General features: G+C 38.7%; 1 protein-coding gene across 1 annotated transcript; it reads right to left on the bottom strand.

Annotated features, from left to right (window-relative positions):
• Positions 1 to 1,173: 1,173 nt before the first annotated feature.
• On the bottom strand, positions 1,174 to 22,367 carry LOC117479989 (ral guanine nucleotide dissociation stimulator-like 1). Its single transcript, XM_034127120.1, is given in 18 exon segments — positions 1,174 to 1,548; positions 1,639 to 1,753; positions 3,268 to 3,618; positions 8,931 to 9,060; positions 9,896 to 9,985; positions 11,239 to 11,360; positions 11,803 to 11,835; positions 12,696 to 12,782; positions 13,303 to 13,314; positions 13,316 to 13,375; positions 14,675 to 14,759; positions 15,082 to 15,185; positions 16,010 to 16,258; positions 16,348 to 16,499; positions 16,615 to 16,814; positions 16,923 to 16,967; positions 17,997 to 18,286; positions 22,094 to 22,367. Coding segments are annotated over 18 exon segments (2,289 nt in total). The 5' UTR covers positions 22,118 to 22,367; the 3' UTR covers positions 1,174 to 1,408.
• Positions 22,368 to 23,624: the final 1,257 nt, after the last annotated feature.

Below are 23,624 nucleotides of genomic sequence, written 5' to 3' on the forward strand. Positions count from 1 at the left end.
TACAGAAATTAATCTTACTATACTAACACTACCACTGAAAGCACACACTCTTATTATCCTCTCATGTAGATACATTAGAAATTTGCACGTGTAAATCCTGTTGACATCTCGTCGCAGGAATGCCGTTCTTCCAGTCGGGGCTGATGAGATGACATGTTGGGACTCGCCGGGTACACAGTGTCTCACTTCGGTTAAATGGATTCCTTGCGTCCCTCACTTGCGTGGTTTCCCTGCGACTAGTCCCTCCCACCAAGGAAGCATGGAGAGACGCAAGGAAACCACGAGAAGCAGGGAAATTAGTTTTAAGAGCAATGGGACGTCGTTTCCTCCGGAGCGTCACGTGAAGCCACGTCCGTTTGTGATGACGCCGCACAGCTGATCGTCTGACAGCAGCCAGATCAGTGCATTGTCCAATCAGTGAGCGATACACAGTAAGGGGGCGGGGCGAGTGTCTGAGGATTTCACCGGAGGATGGTCTGGTAGTTCCTCGATTATCGCTCCTCGATCCTCGGTCCTCCGGCACAAATAAGGCCACTGGGACGGTACTCAAGATGGCGCAGACAAATCAACTTCCGGTGATACCGAGCCCGAGGAGCAAGGAAATGAAAAATAAGAGAAGTGAGACGTACCCAGTGATCCAAAGTGAGAATGACCCTCAGATGGCACCAGGTATTTCATGTTGAGTTGCTGAGGGGCTTCATGAGTTCATTATCAGCCCTTGACACAATCTGACCCCCATTCCCTTTTTAACACACAGGTTATTAATGGCACCGGCATTTATACAATGTTCAAGCTAGGTCACCGACACAGGTAGCACGGTTTGATCGAGAATTAAAGAGACCCCGTTAGGCTTTTAGGGGTTTCCCTTTCCGGTAGTGTGTTATATAGGTTTTAGTGCATGTAAATGGTCTGCAAAGGCTAAAATCCCTGTGTGTCCCCCCCCCCCCCCATGCCTCCATTGAACTCCTTTGTTTTCTTCCTGAACATAGTGATATCTCCACTCACGCTTCTATTGGCTAGCGCTCCAACACATTGTACGTGATAGGCTAAGGGGCGGGACATCTCAAAGCGGTTGACCAATCAGAACAGACTGGGCTCTGGTTTCAGACAGCCCCTTTCAAATCAATCAGTGTTTGAACATGTGATCCAAATATCTCAGGAAGAGTCAAGGAATGTTTTTTTTTAAGGATCCAAGTTTATTCCACAAGGAAATAAAAGATGTCCGATCCAGATCATTGTTGTCTCTGTTCTCCTTCATTAAAGTGCTTCTGCATTATCTTCATTCCACATAAAAACCTCTTTGAAAAAAAAAGGACGGACCATCGTAGAGAGCCATCTTTTCATATAAAATAATCATTAAAAATTAATATAATTTTCAACGAGAGTCCCATCATCCAGGTGCAGGATTTCACTTTGTGTTTCGTCCGAGACTACACGTGGCCCTCAGAGGTTTCTTCTGGCCTTTTGGGTATTGGCGTAAAACAAAGTCAAAGTTTGCCGTTGTGGACATGGCGTAGAAGACGTTGGCTTTGTCCGGTATGAGCAACTCTGCAAACAAAAACACAGGAAATATCGTCAAAATTAGTCTTATTTTCAGCACTTTATTCATTGTATTTAGAAAGGAGAGTGTATTCTGACCTCTCTCTGAGGAGATGAGCTGCGTCAGCGTGAAGTCCTGCCAGTCCATGAGCTCCAGGTGGTGTTTCTCCAACGCTCTCTGGATCACGTGCGCCGTTTTATCCTGGCTCGTCAACTAGAAATGAAAAACCATTAAAAAAACGCTATTGTTAAGGAGCTTTGATAGATGTGACTTTTATACGTTTTAGCGAAGTAATTGGCTTATTTTGGTTTTTAAGAAAAATCTCTGTCTAATTTTTAAATCAAATTTATTGATTGATTGATACATTTATTTCGAACAAGTAAAATAAATAATTACAAAACTAAAAATGTTGCAGTGCATAGTCATGTAAGAGAAAACAAAACAAAGTGACATTTACAACAACAACAACAACAGCAACATAAACAGTCCCACATCTAGTGTTCGATAAGGAGTGAGAAGAAGTATAACTTATTTAATTTCACCCCCTTGTCCCTAAACTATTTATTTATAATCTATAAATAATTATCATTATTATTAATTATTGTTATTATTATTAATCTGCTTTACTTGTTGATTAACATATATACACATACATACATTCATTATTGATTCAATTATTATGTCCTTAAGGGCGATTTTTTGATTAAACTAGCAATAACATACTGTAACGCATTGTATATATTGTGCACGTTTATTTGTTATTTTTATTGTCATTTTATTTTGTAATATCTTTAAATGCAAATGTTTACATTCAATCCTTTATTACATAGATATTTTATTTCATCTTTATTGCATATTTGAACAGTTTTCACTTAACTTCCTATGTTTATATATATATATCAGGGTATCCTGAAGTCAAATGTAAGACCTTTTTTAAGACCCTTTCCATACATTTTAAGACCTCATCGCCACTTGGAGTTTTAACCGGTTACCTTGGCGACACACTTTACCTCACATTGACTATATACAGTATTGATTGTCCTTCCTCCTTATCTTCCAACCATTTGGACGCAGACTTGCATTTCCCCATAACGATGTTGCTTAGCAACCGGCCTAAACGGACCTTCGCGCGCTATCAAGCAGTGAGCGCGCGATGTCCTGTTCAGATGACGTCAAATCCAACGGGATGCCATAAATAAACTACACAGAATCACACTACACACCTACGCAATGATTACATTCAGGCAGACTGTAGAATACAACCTCTTTGGACAATTTATATACTTATTGAAAACAAGCTACAACATGGAATACCTTGGAAAATGCTGTTTAATAGGCTTAATTTTCGCTAAATTGATTTATCAACTTTTAATACTTTTTAAGACCCCGCGGACACCCTGAATATATATTTTCTAATTATTATAATATTAATAAATGAGTCATATCCGAGTTCAACTTTTTTTTCAGTCTGTGGCTATAAGTATGGTTTTATTGTCTCGTACTTTTACATTAGTTTCTTTTTGTCCTATCGGTTTTGTCTAAATGTATGCTTCCTTTTTATATATGTATTGATGTACAGCACTTTGGTCAACTCTGTTGTTTTTAAATGTGCTATATAAATACATTTGGATTGGAAAAAACGAAGTTGGAAAAGTCCCAACTGAAATAAGACGTTCACATTTGACCCTAATCCTTTCACGTTAAATCAGTGCTGGGTATACACTCACCAGGATGCTCTTGTACATGTTCCCGTTGCTCTGACCCAGCTCCACGCTGACCCTCACGATGCACGAGTCGGCCACCTGGCGGTTGTACAGCGGCAGCGACGTCATCGACACCGAGCGCTTGTGCTGGGAGGAGGGGGGGGGGGGCTTCGGACGAGCACCGGTCCCACAGGGGGAGGAAGAGGAGGAAGGAGTGGAGGAGTCTGGAGAGGAGGCAGCAGAGGAGCAGGGGGAGGATAAAGAGGAGGAAGGAGTGGAGGAGTCTGGAGAGGAGGCAGCAAAGGAGCAGGGGGAGGGTAAAGAGGAGGAAGAGGAGAAGGCTTCAGACACGTTGGTGCAGGAGCCGTGAAAAGACTGTGGAGAATAGAGAAGAAAAGGGAGGGTGATTATTAATGAGGGTGATGGGAACTATTCTCTAATTATTTGTAATGTTTCATGAATGACTTCTGCAGAGAACACATCCCAATGTTATTAGATTAGATTACTTTACTGTCATTGCACAGAGTACAGGTACTGATGGCGCATTTCCACTACAGCGCGGAGCTCGCTTTAAGCGTGCCGTGCCGTGCCGTGCCGGGCTCGTTTTTGGTTGCGTTTCCACTTAGCGTATTATTGGCTAGCAGGTACTATTTCACAGTTTTTCTGGCCCCATAAAATCGAGGTTCTTCCCGGGCCAACAACCAGGCTGAGTCGGGCTGAGTATGCTAAACTAGAGAGAGCATCGCTGGTAAGGGGGCTACAACTACAACAAGATGAACATATTTGACCGTGATTTAATTGTAATACACGTTTCAAAATGATGCCGAAGTAACAACATACTGATACCGGTTAGTAAAAACCATGAATTAATGCTTTGACAAGTCTGCAGACAGACGGCAGGCGAAAAACCTTTTAAAATGCGTGTTTTCTGAATGGAGATCGGCTAAGCTAACGCAGTATACAGACGTAGCACTCCAGATAGGACTCCAATGGGTGTGTCCCAAACAAAAACCCAGCGGATCCCAGTGGCTGGGGGCGTTGCCAAATTGCTAGAGGGCGTTGCCAAATTTCCCCATTTGTTCCATTACAGGATTTAACCATGAGATGGCGCTTCATTCACAAATACACAAAGACAACTTGGTGTTGTAGACCTTAGTCTGTTTGCAGTGTTTGCAGCTCTGCAGTCGTGTTGCTGAATACTGTAGCATTTAATCACTTATTTGTTATGGTTTTCACAAGATGCTATAACGAAAAAACATCAATATTTTAGATAAAATAAAGTATATCTAATCTTATTATCTTAATTGTAATTCAATAATATATAGTCTTTATATATTAAATAATCATAATAATGTAAATGTTTACACTTCTTTATTTTTTATGCTCATACTTTTACCTTTACAATAGTTTGCTTTATGCAGTATATTTTTTGTAATATTGTTGTGGTGTTTTTACACAGTACAGTAGATCGAAGTAAATCAACTTATACATTAAGATAAGATGGACCTTTATTAATCCCCGTAATTCAGTAGTTCAAACAGCAACAGGGTGAGAGTGAAAAACAGGACAGCACAGATTCACACAGATTAATAAAATCAAAAATAAGATCAGCGATAAAAATAAAAATAATAATAATGAGAAACTATGAAATCAGAAATGAATCAAATTAAAATGTAATTATCATATCATATATTATATAGTGTATTGTATTATTAAGTAATATCATACATTAACCACATTATAGCAGATGCCACATTGAATGGATGAACACATTTATGCATCAATAATTACAACAGAGTATTTCTAAATACAAGTTGTAAAAACACTTATATGTATTTAATACTAATAACATAATGATTAATTTCAGATAATACTTTTCAGGGTTAGGGTTAGGTCCGGTCTGACAGCGCTTAGCTCTCTGCTGCAGAGAGGAAGAGAATTCACTGCTCTAAACAAAGTCAAAAATCAACATAAAGTAGGCGACATAGGGGGGTGGGGGCTGGTGAACGGTATGGTCAATGTTTGTAAACACAATCCCCAGGATGTGTCCTAATCAAACCAAAAGAGAAAATGCAGATATTACACTCATAAAAGAAATGGTAGACATATCAGTACTCTTAGTGCCAAGTTGTCTCAGACAATCTGCATTTCCTAATGTGGGACAGTTCTGTGCAAAATGTGGGACACTGAAAAGTCTATGTTAAAAAGCCTCAGTCACCTTAATTCATGTAATGAAAACATCTCAGGTCAGTAACACTCAAAGCTAAATGTGCAATACCATGTTCAGCTATGTTACTATTTATAATGTTATTGTTGTTACAACAGAAGACAACTGCGCTGCCATATGTGTGGGCTGGACCTGTTTAGTTTAATTTACAGGAAAGGAGTGAGCAGAGGGTAGAGTTGTACTAAAGAGACGCGTTACCATGGAAACCAAACAATGGTGTAGCTGTATTGAAGTCCGAGTGGAAACAGTAATATTTGGAGCGTTATGTTAGAATGAAACAGCCAGGTCGTGACTCACAAAAAAAAAAGTGTTACTTCACTAACTTGTCACTCAGAGTAACCGACAGTTAACTTAACTGCTGGAGAAGAAAGATCGGGGGGGGGGGGGGGGGGGGGGTGAGAGAGCTGTGGCTGATGGGCCACACAGCTGATCACCTGAGAGCTGCCGTTTCATTCAGACTGTTTAAAAAAAAACAACGGTCTGATTTTAACAACTCAATGTGTGATTGTTATAGCAGTAATATTAGACACTAATAATACAGTAAACTATTAACACTGTACATATTATTGTTTGCCCGTGGGATTAGGATTATCGGTAGTGAGAGCCGGTCGGATGTGATATAAAAACAAACCGATTATTTTTGTAGTTGTAAACTCACGTGGATTAAACTACATGCATTAGTGCATTCATTTCAATTCGGCGAACATATGATACATGAAATGATCGTGAGGATGATGATTACAAATCGTTTGTATGAGCCGGTCTGCATTTCCTGACAAAAAAACATAGCGATGGTTTTGTACTTACACCAACGTGGATTAAACAACATTATTTTGTTAAATAAAAACATGGTGATGTTTTGTAAATGATTACATGTCTCTTATTTAGCACAGAATATGATCCTATCCGTGACATGGAGCTTAACAAATATCTGCTATACTCTCTACTATATCAGCTGTTTATTTTTTATTTCACAAGAGTTCCACTGTGGCAGCTTTTTAATCACTGCACCCCCTGGTGGATCCATGATCCATTGCAGCTGGTTTCATTATAATTAAATGTATTTATCAAGGGGGCGTATCAAGTCCTGCGGGGGTTTTCCTTTTCAGCAGGGGCCCACCCCGTGCAGATCACGGACCCGCACGGGTAGGGGTCTGAAATGAAGTGCTACATCTGTATGCTCCGACCGTCCACACTCAGAACAACGGCCTATACAGACATAAATAAACCAGCGACTGTATTCGCCATGACACAGGCAGTCTGTGGCAGTGTTGTGGTCAAGTCACCAATTCACGAGTCCAAGTCACTCTCGAGTCACCACTCTTCGAGTCCGAGTCACCAAGGGAGAGTCGTAGTCGAGTCCGAGTCCAAGTCCGAGTCACCAAGGGAGAGTCGTAGTCGAGTCCGAGTCCAAGTCCGAGTCACCAAGGGAGAGTCGTAGTCGAGTCCGAGTCCAAGTCCGAGTCACCCAAGGAGTGTCCGAGTCGAGTCCGAGTCATCATTACCTGTGTTCGAGTCCGAGTCCAAGTCCGAGTCACCTAAGAAGAGTCCAAGTCAAGTCCGAGTCACAAGTCTTCATGTATTAATCTTCGTGGATATATGTGTTGAAATGTAGCTGCTCCTCTACATTGCTTTTATCCTGTCATGTTATACTAATCTGTCTATTGAACTGCTGTGAAGCCAGTTTGGCTACAATTCTTGTAATAGGTGCTATACAAATATATAAAGCTTATTACTAATATTAATATTATTATTATTATATATAAATAAACTATGTTTAAAATGAGTTACCTTTTAGAGAAGTGATTATATTTGTAAGCCAATATTTTCCTATGGTAAAGTTTTCGTTTTGCACTTTTATTTTGATAGTAATAAGATCGGGACTCTTATTTTGAAGGAACTTTTACCGGTTAAATCGGTTTACTGATGAAGATTTAGCCCCAGAAAGCACATGGCTACTTAACATGCAAAATGAGTCATTCTGCATGTTAAGTAGCCATGTGCTTTCGTGTTATCGGCTGAATCTTTATTTATTGATTAGATCACGTTAGTCTGATGATAGTGTTCAAGACAGCCTATATGTCTGAACTCGATGTTTAGAGTAATGTGTTACGGAGCCTTCTCTTCAATATTGTTTCCACATAGAGCATTTTGCGCTGCTCTTTTCCAATGTGGAAGCAGAATGTGTGAAAGCATACAGCACGATGCGGGGTGTGTCTCTAGACATCTTTAGACTGGAATAGCGGGGCCCAGTACGTGAACTCGCCTCGCAGCCGGTGCACACGCCAGGATAGAGGACATCAGACTCCATAGAAAACTTGCTCGAGTCCGAGTCCGAGTCCAAGTCGGAGCGTCAATGTACAAGTCGAGTCCGAGTCATCGTGGGGGGGGAAATTCACGAGTCAGAGTCCGAGTCCAAGTCAGCGTACGTGATAATTCACGAGTCCAAGTCCGAGTCGCGTCAATCAGTGCGCGAGTCCGAGTCGAGTCACGAGTCCCGAAAATCGGTACTCCATCTCTGGTCTGTGGTTTGTACTTGTTTAACTGTTGTCTAGTTTCTGAACAGATATGAGGAGCTGTGAGCTCTGAGTGCTAACAGCTAACGGCTGTGTTGGTTTTCTGTGGTTCTCATTGAAGATGACGTCACGGCTCCGCCTACACTGCGTTACTATAGTTACTGCCCCAGCTACTAAACTGTAATGGAAACGCAGCATAAAGTGAGCCAGTCCTAACAAGGCCTAGCCATACCGAGCGAGGCCCTGTAGTGGAAATGCGCTATTAGACAACTAAATGTAGTTTAGAGTTATTCAGTGGAGCCCATTTCCTTTTTTAAAACTCTAACTAACATTTAGCTGAAAACCTATTTATATAATTCAGCTTATGAAATGAATGTCATATATGTACTATATTATTTTCTTATAACTATTATTATTTATTAAAATAATTTTAAGAAAAAATATATAATTTTGGGGGAAAATCTGACTTTTATCTCAGAATTTTATGACTTTTTTTCACTAAGCTCAAAAAAAGAAATGTCACACCGTAGAATAAGGACCACACTTGTCACACATTATTTTATTTGTATAATGTCCTTCATGTTTGTTGATCTGTAAAGCCCACTGAGACCAATGTGTTTGTGACATTGGGCTTTGTAAATAAAATGTGATAATGGTTGCAGACGTGTTAGTTGTAGTCCTATTCCAGGTGTGACACAAGTACTTTAGGTCAAAAAGGGTGTCTGTAGAAACGTGCCGGACGTTTCTACAGATGCCTAAAGCCTGAAGCCAGACGATTGTTTGTGACGTGTAAACAGAGGCTGTTTCTCTGAACACAGAGGCTCATGAGATGAAGCGTGACAAACAGTGACAGCACTGTGTTGAGGACAGAGTACAGACAGAACACACACACACACACACACACACACACACACACACACACACACACACAAGCAGCTGTTTACCTGCAGCCCGATGGAGCAGGTGGAGTTTGGGCAGGACAGATCCTCCATCTCTGAGCCGCTGGACCCGGAGGAGGAGACGCTGATCTGATCGGCCGGGACCTTTTTAGAGCCGTCGCTCACTGTGAGGAGGCTGAGGAGAGAGAGACACCATGAGAACCAGTCAAAGACAACAATAATGCTGCAATAAAGGGCTGTACAAACATACATCACAAGTGTTGGTAACTTTTTTAATTTTTTTTTTAAATCAAGTTTATTTACAATTAAAGTATTCATAATGATTTCATAATGAAGCTTCAATGGTTTGTCTCTGTTTTTATTTAGTGTGATGATGTAGTGTATTTTTCTTGAACATAATAATAAAATCCTCAAATCAAGTCATCTTCAATATAAATAAGGTCATTAAATTGGATTATGAATTCACCTTTATTAATTGATAACTGAATTTATTTAATTTTGGATATATCGCACATTTTTCCTCAACATGAATACACATTTTTGTAATCACGTTTTTTTATATTACTATATGGTTGCCTAGATTTCTTTTTTTATATTTGGGGTTGTATAAATATAAATATAATCCTAAGCACCACTAGGATCTAATTGTAAAAAATAATATAATACTTATAATACTGGTCTAGCCTCAGATTTATCGGTAACTGTGCAGAAATATGGACTTTTAACAAAACAAATAAATATGGGAAAATATTTAAACTATTCAGAACAGCCCGACTTTATTACCTGTAGAATTCATTTTGTGTGTGTAAACACTTCATACAACAAATCACACTCCTTAACAACAGATTACATCTTGTTGTAGCAACGTGAACACTCTCTGCACCCACTGTGACTTTAGTGTTCAGGTGTTGTTTAAAGGTGTGTGTGTGTGTGAGTGTGTGTGCATAGTAACATGTGCATGTGCTGTATGAGTTTGCACATTTAAACAGCGAGCGCAGCAGCATACTCACGAGGAGAGTTTCTTTGTGAGCGTGCGGTGTCTCCAGGAGGTCGGAGAACACAGATCCACCGGAGGCTCCAGCTGCCTCGACAGGTCATAGCTGGAACAAAAATATATATTAATTTACTGAGGAAAATGTTGTTTTTACTGGGAACATTTTGACATCATTTTCATATTTATCTTTTTGTAAATATAGTTATTTTCACTTGTAAATTCTAGCCAATTCTCAGGTTTCTATTATTCTTTACAGCCCATGTTTTATTTGACTTTAAAATGATCATATATTGTCTTTTTTGTTAAGCACTTGTAATAACATTTCCTACATTTAAAGTATTGTGGCAGCAAATAGTATATCACTTATTTTTTGGACATAAAATTAAATACAAACACTAATCAGGAAAATCTGGGGTGACAATAGAGGCAGTAATAATTTAACAAAAACAAATGTAAAACATTTGTTGTTGTCATTTGTCTATTTATCACATCGTTCTTGTCCATTTTAAAACAATGTTGTTAATAACAAATTGTAACTTTATGCATTGTGTATTATTTATTGTAAATGGACACTTCTACTATTTGGCATAGGTTCATAACTGCTCTGGTAATTATATAATTTTTGCTTTTTTTTCTGCAGATAGCAGACTTCTTCTTGTATTTGTTCAGCCTTCTTATACATTCATAGAGTTATACTAGTTAATTATTACAATATAAATGTCAAAGGAATGGCTTCTTTATGACAAGGTGAGATCCTTGTTATCCACTGATAATAAAAACGGATTAACTGACCAGACGCCAATACTCAGTTTAACAGGACACTTTGATTGATGCTGCACCTAATTCAATGGAAAATTATAAAAGCAACGCACGTTCATTTGGCCATATCGAGAGGTTTTATTGACCGCAGAAGAATTTTAACAACACATAATTCAGATTATGCAACTAAACTTTTATTGGGTTTTCAGCAGGCGTTCCCCTCTGCTTGGGATCCGATCACAGGGGTATGATGGGAATATTAAACCACTTTTTATTGAAGCTCACCTCTCCACCCAACACTGAACGGGTTGTCACGGGGAGGAGGTGCTGCCGTACTGACATTTATTGTTTATTATTGACATTTTTGTCTTAGCTGACTGGTTTTCTATTCACTTATTTGTTGTCTGTCTGTTTTTGTATGTCTGTTTGTCTTCTGTCTGTGTGGGATTTTGTTTGGTATTAAGCGGTATTTACATTGTTACTCTACCTATTTTTCTATAAAGTGAAGATTTGTTTACTTACTTTTGATACATGCTCTGATAGAATAACTGTATGCTGTTGAAAAAACCCAATAAACAAAGTTAAAAAAAAGAAGCTCACCTCTCCAGGTCTGTGAGCAGCTTGTTTCCCCGCAGCCAGGCAGAGATTCTGGAGTGATGGGGCAGGTTGTACTGGGAGCAGGACACCTGCAGCACACGGATCTGAGACAAAACATCAAACTCCTGCAGGGAGACAAAGGACGTATTTAATTTAGTCTTAATGTACATTATTTAATTTCATATTCTGTTCTTGTACATATCATATTCTATTTACGTGTATATAGACTTCTTGCACTATTATTTATTTTGTATTTCATTATACATGTTGCATTGTTGGAGGAGCTCAGGTCAGAAGAATTTCATTGCCATTTCTACACTGTAGCTTATGTGCATATGACAATAAAACCTATGAATTTGAATTGAATTTGTTTAAACATTTCTTTAGCTTTCATCATGTCCTAATGAAAAGACAAAATGTCCCTGTTTATTCTGACAATGCAAATATACTGCACACACCCAGCTACACCATTAAGTCAGTGCTGACAGAAATGTACGTGGACACTTTGTACTTTGTTTTGTTAAAAAAGTGAATACATAAAATACGGCACAAAGAGGAACCACTTACCCTTCTCCTCTTCTCAAAGTTTATAAGCCCACCCTGTCAAAAGAGAAAGAATGTATATTGAATATAACAATGCTTTATTGGATCAAGTAATAGTATAATTTGTTATTTTTTATTGTTTTTTTCCTAACGTCCCTATTTATTATTAAGAGCAGTAGGCTATATCTAAATGTCACTTAAATGGTCTTTAACATGTTGTATATTTTTTAATAGCAATACCTCCTGTGAATCCTTCATAACAATATGATAATATAATAACACAGCTGTAATGAAGGTAATCGAAATGTCATGTAGATGTTTCCAATATGTATACACAACCAAATACTACTACTAGAAAGCTAAAACAAGAAGGCTAATATCAAGCTAGCTGATGAGATAGCTAAAACGAAATGTACTTATGTCAATTTTCGTTAGCTCTGTAAATAAGATAACATATACATTTGGTTGAACTGACATCTTAGTCATTTAGTTAATATTGTTGGAGTAGCTAAATGAGTCGGTAACTAATAAAAACTTGACTAAACACCTGCTAAGGGTAGCTAACGTTAGCTTAGCTTTTGTAGCTACCATTTTGAATCCCATTGAATTCACATAATGATCTGAAGTAAAGCTACCTTTAGATTACATTAACATTTATGAAATTGTTAATTCATTTGTCATATTGGTTTGAATTTGAAAATTAAATTGTATTTAAGCAGACTGCAACTAGCAAAACAAAGTAATACAACTAGCATACTCCTTACAAATGCAGAAAAGGAGGGATTGAAGTAAAGTGTAACCTATTACTTGGGCAAAATACATGACATATTTTACTGTACACAGTATATATCTAACTATTGAATGTTAACACTGTCAAATATTAAACAGAGGAACTGTATTAAGGCTACATTATTTACCTCCACAGTGTCTAACAGAGCAGTGTCCAGCATGGTGAGGACAGTCAGATATGTGCCCAGGTAAGGAACCACTCCACTGGAGGTACTCTGCAGAGAAACATGGAAGAAGGGTTAAAGTTTCCTGTGTCACTGTGTGTGGTTATTTGTGTCCTTTTAACACAGTCATTAGCTTTTTTTTAATTTAATGCATTCACACAAGGCAAATCCCATTTAGCAGCACTGTGGGTTCATGTTACGGCCCAGGAGAATGTGCATATGACTCATAAAAGACCCCAGTCTGGTCTATTATTACCGTCCTATAATCCCGGTGATCTGGGGCCATTTGAAACTTGTTCAGCTCAGAGCGAGGCTAAACATAGGTTTGGGTATCTGCCATGCCAGACATACTCCACCCACACTGAGTGAAATCCGCTCTCTGGTGGCTTTTAACGTTGTATAATAGGGTTGCATGTGAGATTGTGAAAAGCTGAAACTAAGCCCTGCCCCAGGTTGAGAAAAAAATGACAATATCACAAGAAAAATGAACATTGTGAAAAAGCAAATGTATCACATCTGGCTCTCGGCTTCAACATATCTCAATCCTTTCTGATCCTGAGATATGGCTTACCATCTGTCTGGGGGATCGGACACCTCTTCGATATCTTTGGGGAAATGTTATTTACAGCCGCCGCGCCTCCATCCTGTGGAAGTAGGTCAGACAGAGCTATATTCAGTTGGAGGTGATATTTTAAATGACTTAACCTTACCAGCATATTTTTGTTTGAATGAAGGAGCAGACTGGACAAAATACATAAATGCTTGTGAAGCAGGTTCTTCAACACAAGAATAACACTTATTATACATTAACTTGGATTTCCTGTTTAATTATTATCTTGCGGAAAGGGAGGGAGGCCACTTTCAAGCTTTCTCTCTGAAGTCTTTGTATGTTATATCTATGAAAAGCAGTGATTAGGCTGTAAGCAAATGTGTGAGTCACTGAGTTTAAACAGAGAAATGCTTCCTTTGATAAAAGGGCTGCACCTGAATGATGCAACTACAGTATATTGGAAAGTGAAAAGGAGAAGAAGTTAACAAAAGTGGGACATTTAGAAAGAACTCCAAGTAGATATCTTTGGATGGTATTTTAAAGCAATGAATACTTCTGTGTATGTGCAGATAATACCAGTCTTTCTATGATCTATTGACTTTAGAGTCCTTTCACTAGACAAAAGTCACCTCTGACGCAGCTGCCTTAAGAGGATTTCATAAAAGAAAAGAGGGAACACAATGTTCTGCAGGCATCTGGTTTCCCATTAACTCTCTGTTAAACATTTCTGTAAATATTAAACTTGAAATATGTATCTTTTTTTAATGATTATAAAAAGAGAAATCCATGTGCTTAGGAGGACAATCATTCCCAGACATGGTTTCAATACGTGACATATTGTATGTACTATTCTCTGTATGCAACAGGTGGTTAACATCAGTGCTTAGATGCAAACATAGGAAAAATATTTTCTATTGAAATATATAGGAAGATTACCACCTTATCAGGTAGCATTTACTGTAGACTATCTTCTATCTACCTACATTATTTTACACAGTGAGACAATTTCACATTAACTACAGTATCATCAGGAGTGCATATATGTTCCCAGGCTCCTATGTTTCCCAGTTAATGCGACACATTTATAAGACCGTTTAAAGGGTTTTATGTAGAGGGCTTTTACAGTTTTTTCCCTATAGGTCAAAACGTTCAATGTACGTTTCCCTGGGACATTATGTTTAAATCACACACAGATTACAGTTCACTGATGATATACTAGGTTAATTATACACCGTCACCGTGGGCAAGACTGTTTTCTTTACTCCTTACATTGATATCTTGACAATGGCTGTAAAGATGTGTACTATTCAAACTGCATTTGAAACATCCATCTCCCTTTAACCTTTTTGTGATTTGAATTACAAAGACACTGTAAACACATTTTCCTTCTCACCTCCAGCAGGAGCTCTCTGTTGGTCAGAACACAGTTCTCATCAGGGAAGGTTTCCCAGAGGTTATCAAACGTCGCCATGCTATCCCTACAACGAGACAAAATGTATTAAATATGCAGCCATTTTGCCCAAAACTAGACATTTGAATACTATAAAACATGACCAGATGTTAATGCCTTAAAGCAACAACATGAAGTTATGCTTCAGTTATTGTTTACTGCGTTGTTGATGACCCTTATGTTACCAAGAAGCAAGGCATTTGCTGACTTGCTCAGTCAGTGACATTGAATTGCACTCGATGAGGGTTCAATGTCCTCATTAAAAGGACGATTATGTACAAAACAACATAAAAGTGAAACAGAGAGGGACAGAAAATGTGGCCTTTGAGACGTCTCTAACCCAACCCTACCTGTTAACGGCAGCCCAGGTCTTTCTCAGCCTGTAAACTGCATTAGACTGAAGGGCCGACAGGATGGCCTTGAGAGAGGAGAAGTTCTTCAACCGACGACAACCCTGCAGAGCAAACAACGAGCATTCAGTGGATTCACCTCATTTCAAATCAAATTGTATTGTTAACCATGCTTTGTGTTGGCATATGGTGATAAAGGACCAGAGGTGGGAAGTAGTGGAGTACAAATACTTTGTTACTGTACTTTAGTAAATTGTTCTGGTATCAGTACTTTACTCCACTACTTATTTTGTTTTACTTTCTACTTCTTACATGTTGAACCCAAATACCTGTACTTTCTACTTCTTACATGTTGAACCCAAATACCTGTACTTTCTACTTCTTACATTTTGAACACAAATACCTGTACTTTCTACTTCTTACATGTTGAACCCAAATACCTGTACTTTCTACTTCTTACATTTCCCAAACAGGCTGGTTCCTTTAGTTTGAATGTGTGTTTGGTGGCGTGATCATTATTATTTAGAGTCATTGCGTGCCTATTGATTTGAACACGATCCGTGTATCCATCATTTCCTGGTCTTCTCTAAAGAAGAGGGACCAATGAAAACGTTGTCATGTTGCCGTTGTTCAGCATGGAAACATTCATTAGCTAACAATGACATTATTGTTCTATTAATATAAAGGGAGGTCAGGTACTCTTTAAAACAGCTGGTAGTTATGGGTACTTTTTACTTCAGTACATTTCAAAGCCCTCTTTACTTTTACTTGAGTAAAGAAGTTTAGTCAGTACTTCTACTTTCACCAGAGTATTTTTAAACACGAGTATCTGTACTTCTACTTGAGTAAAGGATGCGTGTACTTTTGCCATCTCTGTAAAGGACTAGTTAAATAAGTCCTATCTTTGGGTAAGTCTTTAGTCACTAACCTGTGCTACTCTGATCCACTTCTCTATGATGCGGGCCCTTTGAGCCGGTGAGGTTTGAGGCCCGTTGGAGGAAGTTGGACTGAAGTTGGCGTCTGTAGGCTGGCAGAGCAGGGACATGATGACCCGGTTAGTGACGGCGTTGAACTGCGCAATGGTGGCTCGGATGGTGGGAGACATGTTTTCCTTCTTGTCTCGTTGCGACCACACACATCCCAGACACTGGTACGGCACCACTTTGACAAACAGAGCCTGAAACGCCATGAAAACCAATCATTAGTCTTTGATTACGAATGTAAAACCCAAGAAATGGTGGAAATAAATTCCATCCTCTCACATACCGAGTCCATTCGGGTGAGTTGATCTGCAATGGCTGTCGCGGAGAACTCCATGAATCCACCTTGATCCGGAGAGTTCTCACATCCTGAATCTTCATCACCAGAAGCCTCCTCATCTTGCTCCTCATCAGCAGAACTAACATCTTTATCAGCTTCTGAAGACACACACAGAAATTAAGAAACAGTGAGCATGTCTTTATAGATTTCGTACGATGGTATAGCAAAAAGAAAGGCCTTATCATTTGTTCGTGTCATGTAATGGAGGATCACCTTCGTTCTGAAACGTCTTGAGCAGTGCCTCAGTTTGCCCGGCCAAAGAGCTAAAGTTAGGTTGGCTCCGCATGTTGTGATGAACTGCAGAACTGATCCTCAGGTGATCCAAAAGCAACCTGAGTGCCGGGTGAAGGGGAGAGTCCCTGAAATCCTCGCTGTACTCATCCAACCATGTCTGGACAAAGGCCAAGAGAGGGCTGAGGAGGCAGAGATTCATTACTACTTACACAACACCAGAGTAATATATTAAAACTAACCCGGATAGGTTCAAGAACACTGTACATTTTAGAAAATCTGTAACCCACCTGTTGTAGCATTCACTGTTGTCCAGATCTGAGGCAGCATTGTCCCTAATGGGAAGAAAAACGTACTTTTTTTTATACTCCTTTGGCTGTTTTCTGTATATCTTTTAATTACTATTTGCTCCTGCCCTCCAACTATCCTAACCCTGACCTTGAAACATGCCAACCACAGTCTAAAACCACTCTGTCCATAATTGTTGTTGTTGAAAGCCTCAGGATGATGATCACCTGCTAGGTACTTATTACTACATCAAAGACATGGTTGCTTTGTCAGCGACACAATGTATAAAAAGATCCTGACGCAACTTGGTGACTCTGCATGAGCAACAAGCACCAACCGTGTTGTTTTCCCAGAATCCAGCACAAAGGAGATTAGTTTTCACCTGAGGCTCTTCATCATGTTCAAACATGAGCCTGTACTTTCTGATCGGAAAACCATAGAACAGGTTTAACTGTGCTAAATGTTAGCAGAGTAGGAATAAAAACATACAACCAAAGCAAAGGGAAACTTATGAAAAGTGTGCTTGAATGGACGATGTTAACTAGGGGGGACTGACATGAAATATGTAACTCTTACCACTGAAGGAATAGTTTGTTGCTAAGCTAACTGAGCACCCAGTTAGGTTAACATCTGGAAACATTTAACATACCCTTAAAAAAAACGACCTACCAAAACCTCTAGAGTAATTTCCGGTAATTCCCTGAAAATTGACTTGAGGATTATAAATTGCTCCTGTCAAGATTTGCACTCCAAGCTATCGTGTTTTGTACTTATGTAATCAATCAAACATTGCAGTAGTTGCTGTACACACACCTGATTGAAGTCTGCACTTTTTTTAAGTACACTTTTTTTTTTAATACTATTTCTGACAAAGCCAGGCTAGCATTTTCAACCTCATTGGTGCTAAGCTAACCAGATGCTAGCCGTAGCTTCACATTTGCTGTATAGGCATGAGTGGTATCAATCTTCTGAACTTTTGGCAAGAAATCCCACAAGTGTATTCCACAAAACGCCAACCGACACATTAAGAAGAAAAGACCAGAACAGGCATACAGTGATGTAAACATTGATTGTACCTGTGAAAGAGCAGCTCTATAAGCTTTGAGGTACTGATGAAGGTTCTGTATGTGGAGAGGAAGATGCGGCTGTAGTCCTGCTCCGGGTTCTCAGGGTCGAGGATCTGATTCACGAGGAGGTCCAGGGTGGCAGCTTTCAGACGCCGCACCTTGCAAGTTCGGTACTGAACAAAAGCACAACATGGACCCTCCTCTCCGGGGTTTGGGGAGGAAGGGACGGGTTCTCGACGAAGAGTAATCCCATAAATCGCGCCATCCTCGAACTCCTCGCCCCACTCCTGCACTGGGTTCTGGGGAAGGGAAATAATGATTGCTTGTAAGTGAAAGTAATATTGCAAGAGTATATTATAAAGTGTTTCCTTCTTTGTTTAGGTCTTTTGGAGAGAGATACATAATGCCTTACAAGATATTTTCAAATGTCATGTGCCCATGGAGAGTAAGACTTAGAATTTTGGACTCATACCTCAAGAATGGACAAAAAAAATAATAATATTTATTAAATCTGTTGCTGGTGGCGAGTAAAAAAGGATGGATATTACAATGGACATTTACAAAATGGAGAGGATAACATGATCTGTCAATCACAAACTGGAACTATTTGTGTCACGATGGAGAAAGTGGACTGATTTCATAAAACCTCATAAGCCAGATTTTATTTTTACAAATGTATGATTTTACTGTGTAGTCCTGATCAGTCCCTAATGTTCGTACTTTTTACTGTTTTTATTTTATCTTTGTGTAAAAAAAGAAAAAGGCTTTTCGGACAGACAAACTTAAGATGTACAATTACTATGTCTTGAAACAACACTGTGTAATTGTTTGCTGCCAAATGTCAATACAAAATATATTACAAAAAAGTAGGACCAGCTGATGATTGTTTGACCCATTAATAAACTACTCTTGCAAGAATAAAATGTGAAAAAGTCCAAGCAGGAGTGATTTCTTATAAAAACTGTATAGGTATGTGCCATTCACTGTTCTGCTCGGGTACCAAAGGTATGTACAAGTGCAATACACACATCTAGTATATGTAGAAATGTTTTTGGTGAAAACATCAGGGTAAGAGGGTGGGTGCAAAAATAGTAGAGAGCCTCCATGGCCAAACAGCCAGGTGAACGAACACAAACAAGTGACATAACATCCCAACTCACACTGATCCAATGTGAACCACAACAACTATGCAAAATCTGCTTACTAAGAACCACGTCTACAAATACTGCACAAACAGCTTAGTGTGTGATGGTAATAATTATCAGATCCTCAAAAACTCTAGATGCTGGTGTTAGCTAGAGCTTGGTTTGCATTGCAACAATTGCACAGAAAACCTGACATTTCCCAGAGTTGTATAGGTTCATGGGAACATTTATGGATTACTGAAACTAGGCTAAATGTGCTTACTCAGGACCATTATTTCCAATAACTGTACAAACAACTTAGCGTGCAAACTGACACTACAGGTTGGTTTTAGCCTGTGCTTGGTTTCCATTTAACAATTACACGGGAAGTGGATATTTCCTAGAACGTTATAGGTTCTTGTTTATGGACCAATACAACTACGCAGGATTTGCTTACTCCATTATTCCACTGACTTTCATTTAAAAACCTGAAATGTCCCCGAATGTTATAGGTTCACATGAATGTTTATGGACAAATACAGGATTATCAAAGGTTAGCACATCAAATGCAAAACACAGCCTAAATGCCAACAAGTTTTCAGAAGTATTCCTCAGTAACCAATTAACAAGAGACTTGGACGACTGTAAGCTAGTTTAGCAACAAGGGTCATGATTTTGTATAGACATACGGTTTTTGTTATATATTCAGACATGAGAACACACCTTGTTTGATCTCGTGGAGACGTATTAATGAGTGTTTGAGTCATGGCTCCTCCAGATCGCTCAATAGCACTTGACACGGCACACACAATGCACCAGGGTTTATCGAGTAGGAATACTGAGCGCCTTGTTCGGGCTCTGATTATGTGAAGTACAACAGCTGTGACGCATACATTAAACAGTTCCAAAGAAGCCGCCTAACAATATGTATATAAGCTTAATCACCAACTAAATTATAAGGGTTACTGCTCAAAATTCAAGGAAACAAAACTGGTTTCTCTTTCTCCTTTGCATAGTCAAATCACCTCTCCTGCATGACAAAACAGGTTTTGTTTACAATTTGATGTTGTTCAATTTTATTTTTGAGACTTAACAATACATTCTGCAGAGTATTTGCTCAGAATGTGGAGAATTGCACCGTTTTACACCCTAAAAAAACGTGTTAGAAGGGTTTCAATATCTTCCGAAGATTTACTTTTAGAGCCGTGAATGTTGGCAGGGGTACAGATACAGCTGTGTACACTGCATTTAAATTATATAGAGGACTTCCCAGGGGCAACAAAATTGCAATTCTCACATTTCTGGGAAACTAAATCTCGCAGAATCCTATTTTTTGGAATAAACATAACGTTTGGATGAAATGTAAATGAAAACCTTCATGACACTTCCAAAATACCACGCCTTCCAAACTTCCTGACCCAATTTGTAATCCCAATGCCCAAACCAAAGCCATAACAAGAACACTTCACTAGAAGACTTCCTTTAAAATGTGTTGTATAACATCCAGTCTTGCAAAACGTTGTCTAATCTATCTAGTTAACATGCAAATGATTCACAAATCCATACAGACACCCAGGAGTGAAAACAACTCAACATTCAATATGCTCCAAAGTAGAAAATCACTTGTCTCAAAAGGGGTTTGAAACAAGTGATCTTCTTCCATCAAAACAGTTTTTTGAATGTACAGTAATGTCTGAAGGTCATGCCTGCTCACAACAATGATTTTAAATTGCGTATCCACTGTAAACGGGAGGACTCGCATCCTACTTTGCAAATCATTGAAATGTCTTCATGCAGAGACAGACGTGTAGCTGCATTGTCTGCTAACCAGTATCACACAAACCCCATTGTCCCTCACAGAAACTGGGAGCGTTTGTTTTCTCCACAGAGGAGAAACTGTGCATTGTGTCCCGACTGTAACTCAGCGATGGAGGTACTGAGCACGACTAACATCCAGATCCAAAACCACAAGACTCCTCCATGTTGGCGTCTACAGCATTTTGGTTTGAATGGAAAAGCAGATCATGTCTGTCTTGAATGACAGACTTAGACACAGGAAGTAAACACAGTCATGGTCATGATATTCTGCAGCATTGGTTTTAGCAGATCAGAGGAAAGTTAAAACCCTGGGATCTTAAAACAAAAGTATTTTAAAAACACTTACTGTTTTAAAATGTGAGTTATATTGATGTTACTACCCAAAATAAAATAGTCAATATTTTTGCCTGAATTTTGCATAAAAACAAGGATTTATGTAATTTATGGCAACATGATTTGGAAATATCAAGCAATTTAATATGTATTGTATTCTTTAATCTTCTGGGTGCTTCAATAACTGCCAGATATTCATTTTGCAGTAAAAACTGATGCCTGTCTCTATGTTTTAAATGTGATTATTGTACGAGGCACAACATGAGGCGAGACTTGTTTGAAGCTTTAGTAAAAAACAACAACTTCTGGACTGCAGATAAGACATGGGATAGATTACATTACAGATGTTATTTTTTTAATGTTTTTAAATATAAAGAGCTTCTGTTCTGAGTTTGTGTCTACATGGTTTATTGCACTTTTTGTAAGTCCCTTTGTATAAAAACATCGCTCAAATGTAATGTAATGTAAAAAGAGTATGATTTAAGACCCAGGGGTTTCTTTACAAACATATAAAACATAGCAAAAGCACAATTTAATTATATATATTACATTACAGAGTCTCATTAACCCCGATTGGCTCTGTGGGAATACATTAAGCAACAAGCAATGGTGCAGATTTACTGTATTTGAAATGTATTTAAATATAAAAGAGATGGGAACTCGTACATAAATAGAGCAAAAGCACCATTTATTTACACCTATAACATGAGGGAATCGCTCTGATTGGCTGTATGGAAACACATTACACGCCAAGCAATGCTGAGACTCTATTGATTAGCGTAACTCATGTATCGATCCGTTTATATTTGTATATGTATGTGTGTTACTCACCATTGTCAACTCCCATCTGCCCATGTCGTCCGGTATCCTAAGGAGTGTTGCTTTCCATCTCGATAGGAATTGAAGCACTTAAAATAAACTTCCAAATTCGCGAAACAGTGTCTTTATGGCTGCATGTTGATTTAATAAAAACGCTTTTTTAATATCTTGTTTGGGACTACATTAACGCGCCTGCATTAGAGTAAAAAACGTGTGTCTCTGCAGAGTTCCAGCTACATCCTACAGCAGCATAGCAGTGAGGATCTGTCAGAGAGAGAGTTAAAGTGTTCAGACCTGTTTCTGATCAGACTGAAACTCACCGGCTTTTATACAGGGAGGTACTCTGAGAGGGGGAGGAGCCAGAGGAGGGGCGTGGTGTGTGTGTGTGTGTGTGTGTGTGTGTGTGTGTGTGTGTGTGTGTGTGTGTGTGTGTGTGTGTTGTGTGTGTGTGTGTGTGTGTGTGTGCGTGTGTGTGTGTGTGTGTTGTGTTGTGTGTGTGTTGTGTGTGTGTGCGTGTGTGTGTGTGTGTGTGTGTGTGTGTGTGTGTGTGTGTGTGTGCACTTGTCTTTGGAAATAGCCAGAGGTGGATAAGTACTCAGGGCTTCTACTTAACCCTTGTAATGTCTTCCTATCAACTAAAACTTAATAAATAATTACCAAAATATGTGTTAAGCCATTTAAGCCAACTTTATTCTGATTAAAATTGTACTCTTCTTTTTGAAAAAAATACGGTGAATAGATCTCATTTACACTAAATTAATCACAATCTCTGAGTTAAAAAAGGCAAAAATGTTGAATAATTTCACAAAATTGACCCCAGAAGGCTACAGATGCAAAACATTTCAACAAAAAAAAACATCGTATACAAGCACACGTGTTATTTTTCTGGCACTACCATAAAACAAATCTTTATTCAGACATAAAATCATTTTGAAGCGGGTCAGATTTGACCCAAGGACAACAGAAAGGTTAAATAAATGTAGCAATAATAAATAGTAAAACTACTCTGTTAAATGTAAAAGTCCTGCATTAGAAATCCTAAAATATACTTAAACTATCAAAAGTAAAAGTATGATGTAGTATGTAAAAATCATAAATTATGTATTATCATTATTGACACATTAATGTGTACATCACTTTAATATCGGAGCTACTCCACTACATTTATCTGACAGCTTTTTAGAACAGAACAAGTTTTAATTATTTTATTGAACAATTATTTGTTTCATTGAAGAACGAAAACAGGAATGCTGAGTTAAATGTTACTCCACCCCAACCCCACTCATTAAAAAATGAACAAAAATGCACCCCACATCCAAAAATCCCCACAAAGTCCCATTCAAAATGTTAAATGAAAAGAGCCCTTCTCCCTCCAAAAAGTCCCATTGAACATGCAAACCTTCCTTCAAGCAATCCTCTGCATTTTTGCTAAACCCTTTCAGTCAACGGGCTCTTCCTGGGCCTCATCAACATCCAACTCTGAGTCTCCTCTTCAGTGTCACTGTCCAGCCTTGTTGAGGATGGCTCTGTGTCAGGCTCAAAG

The sequence above is a fragment of the Trematomus bernacchii genome, unplaced genomic scaffold (assembly GCF_902827165.1).
Source record: "Trematomus bernacchii unplaced genomic scaffold, fTreBer1.1, whole genome shotgun sequence".
Lineage (NCBI taxonomy): Eukaryota > Metazoa > Chordata > Actinopteri > Perciformes > Nototheniidae > Trematomus > Trematomus bernacchii.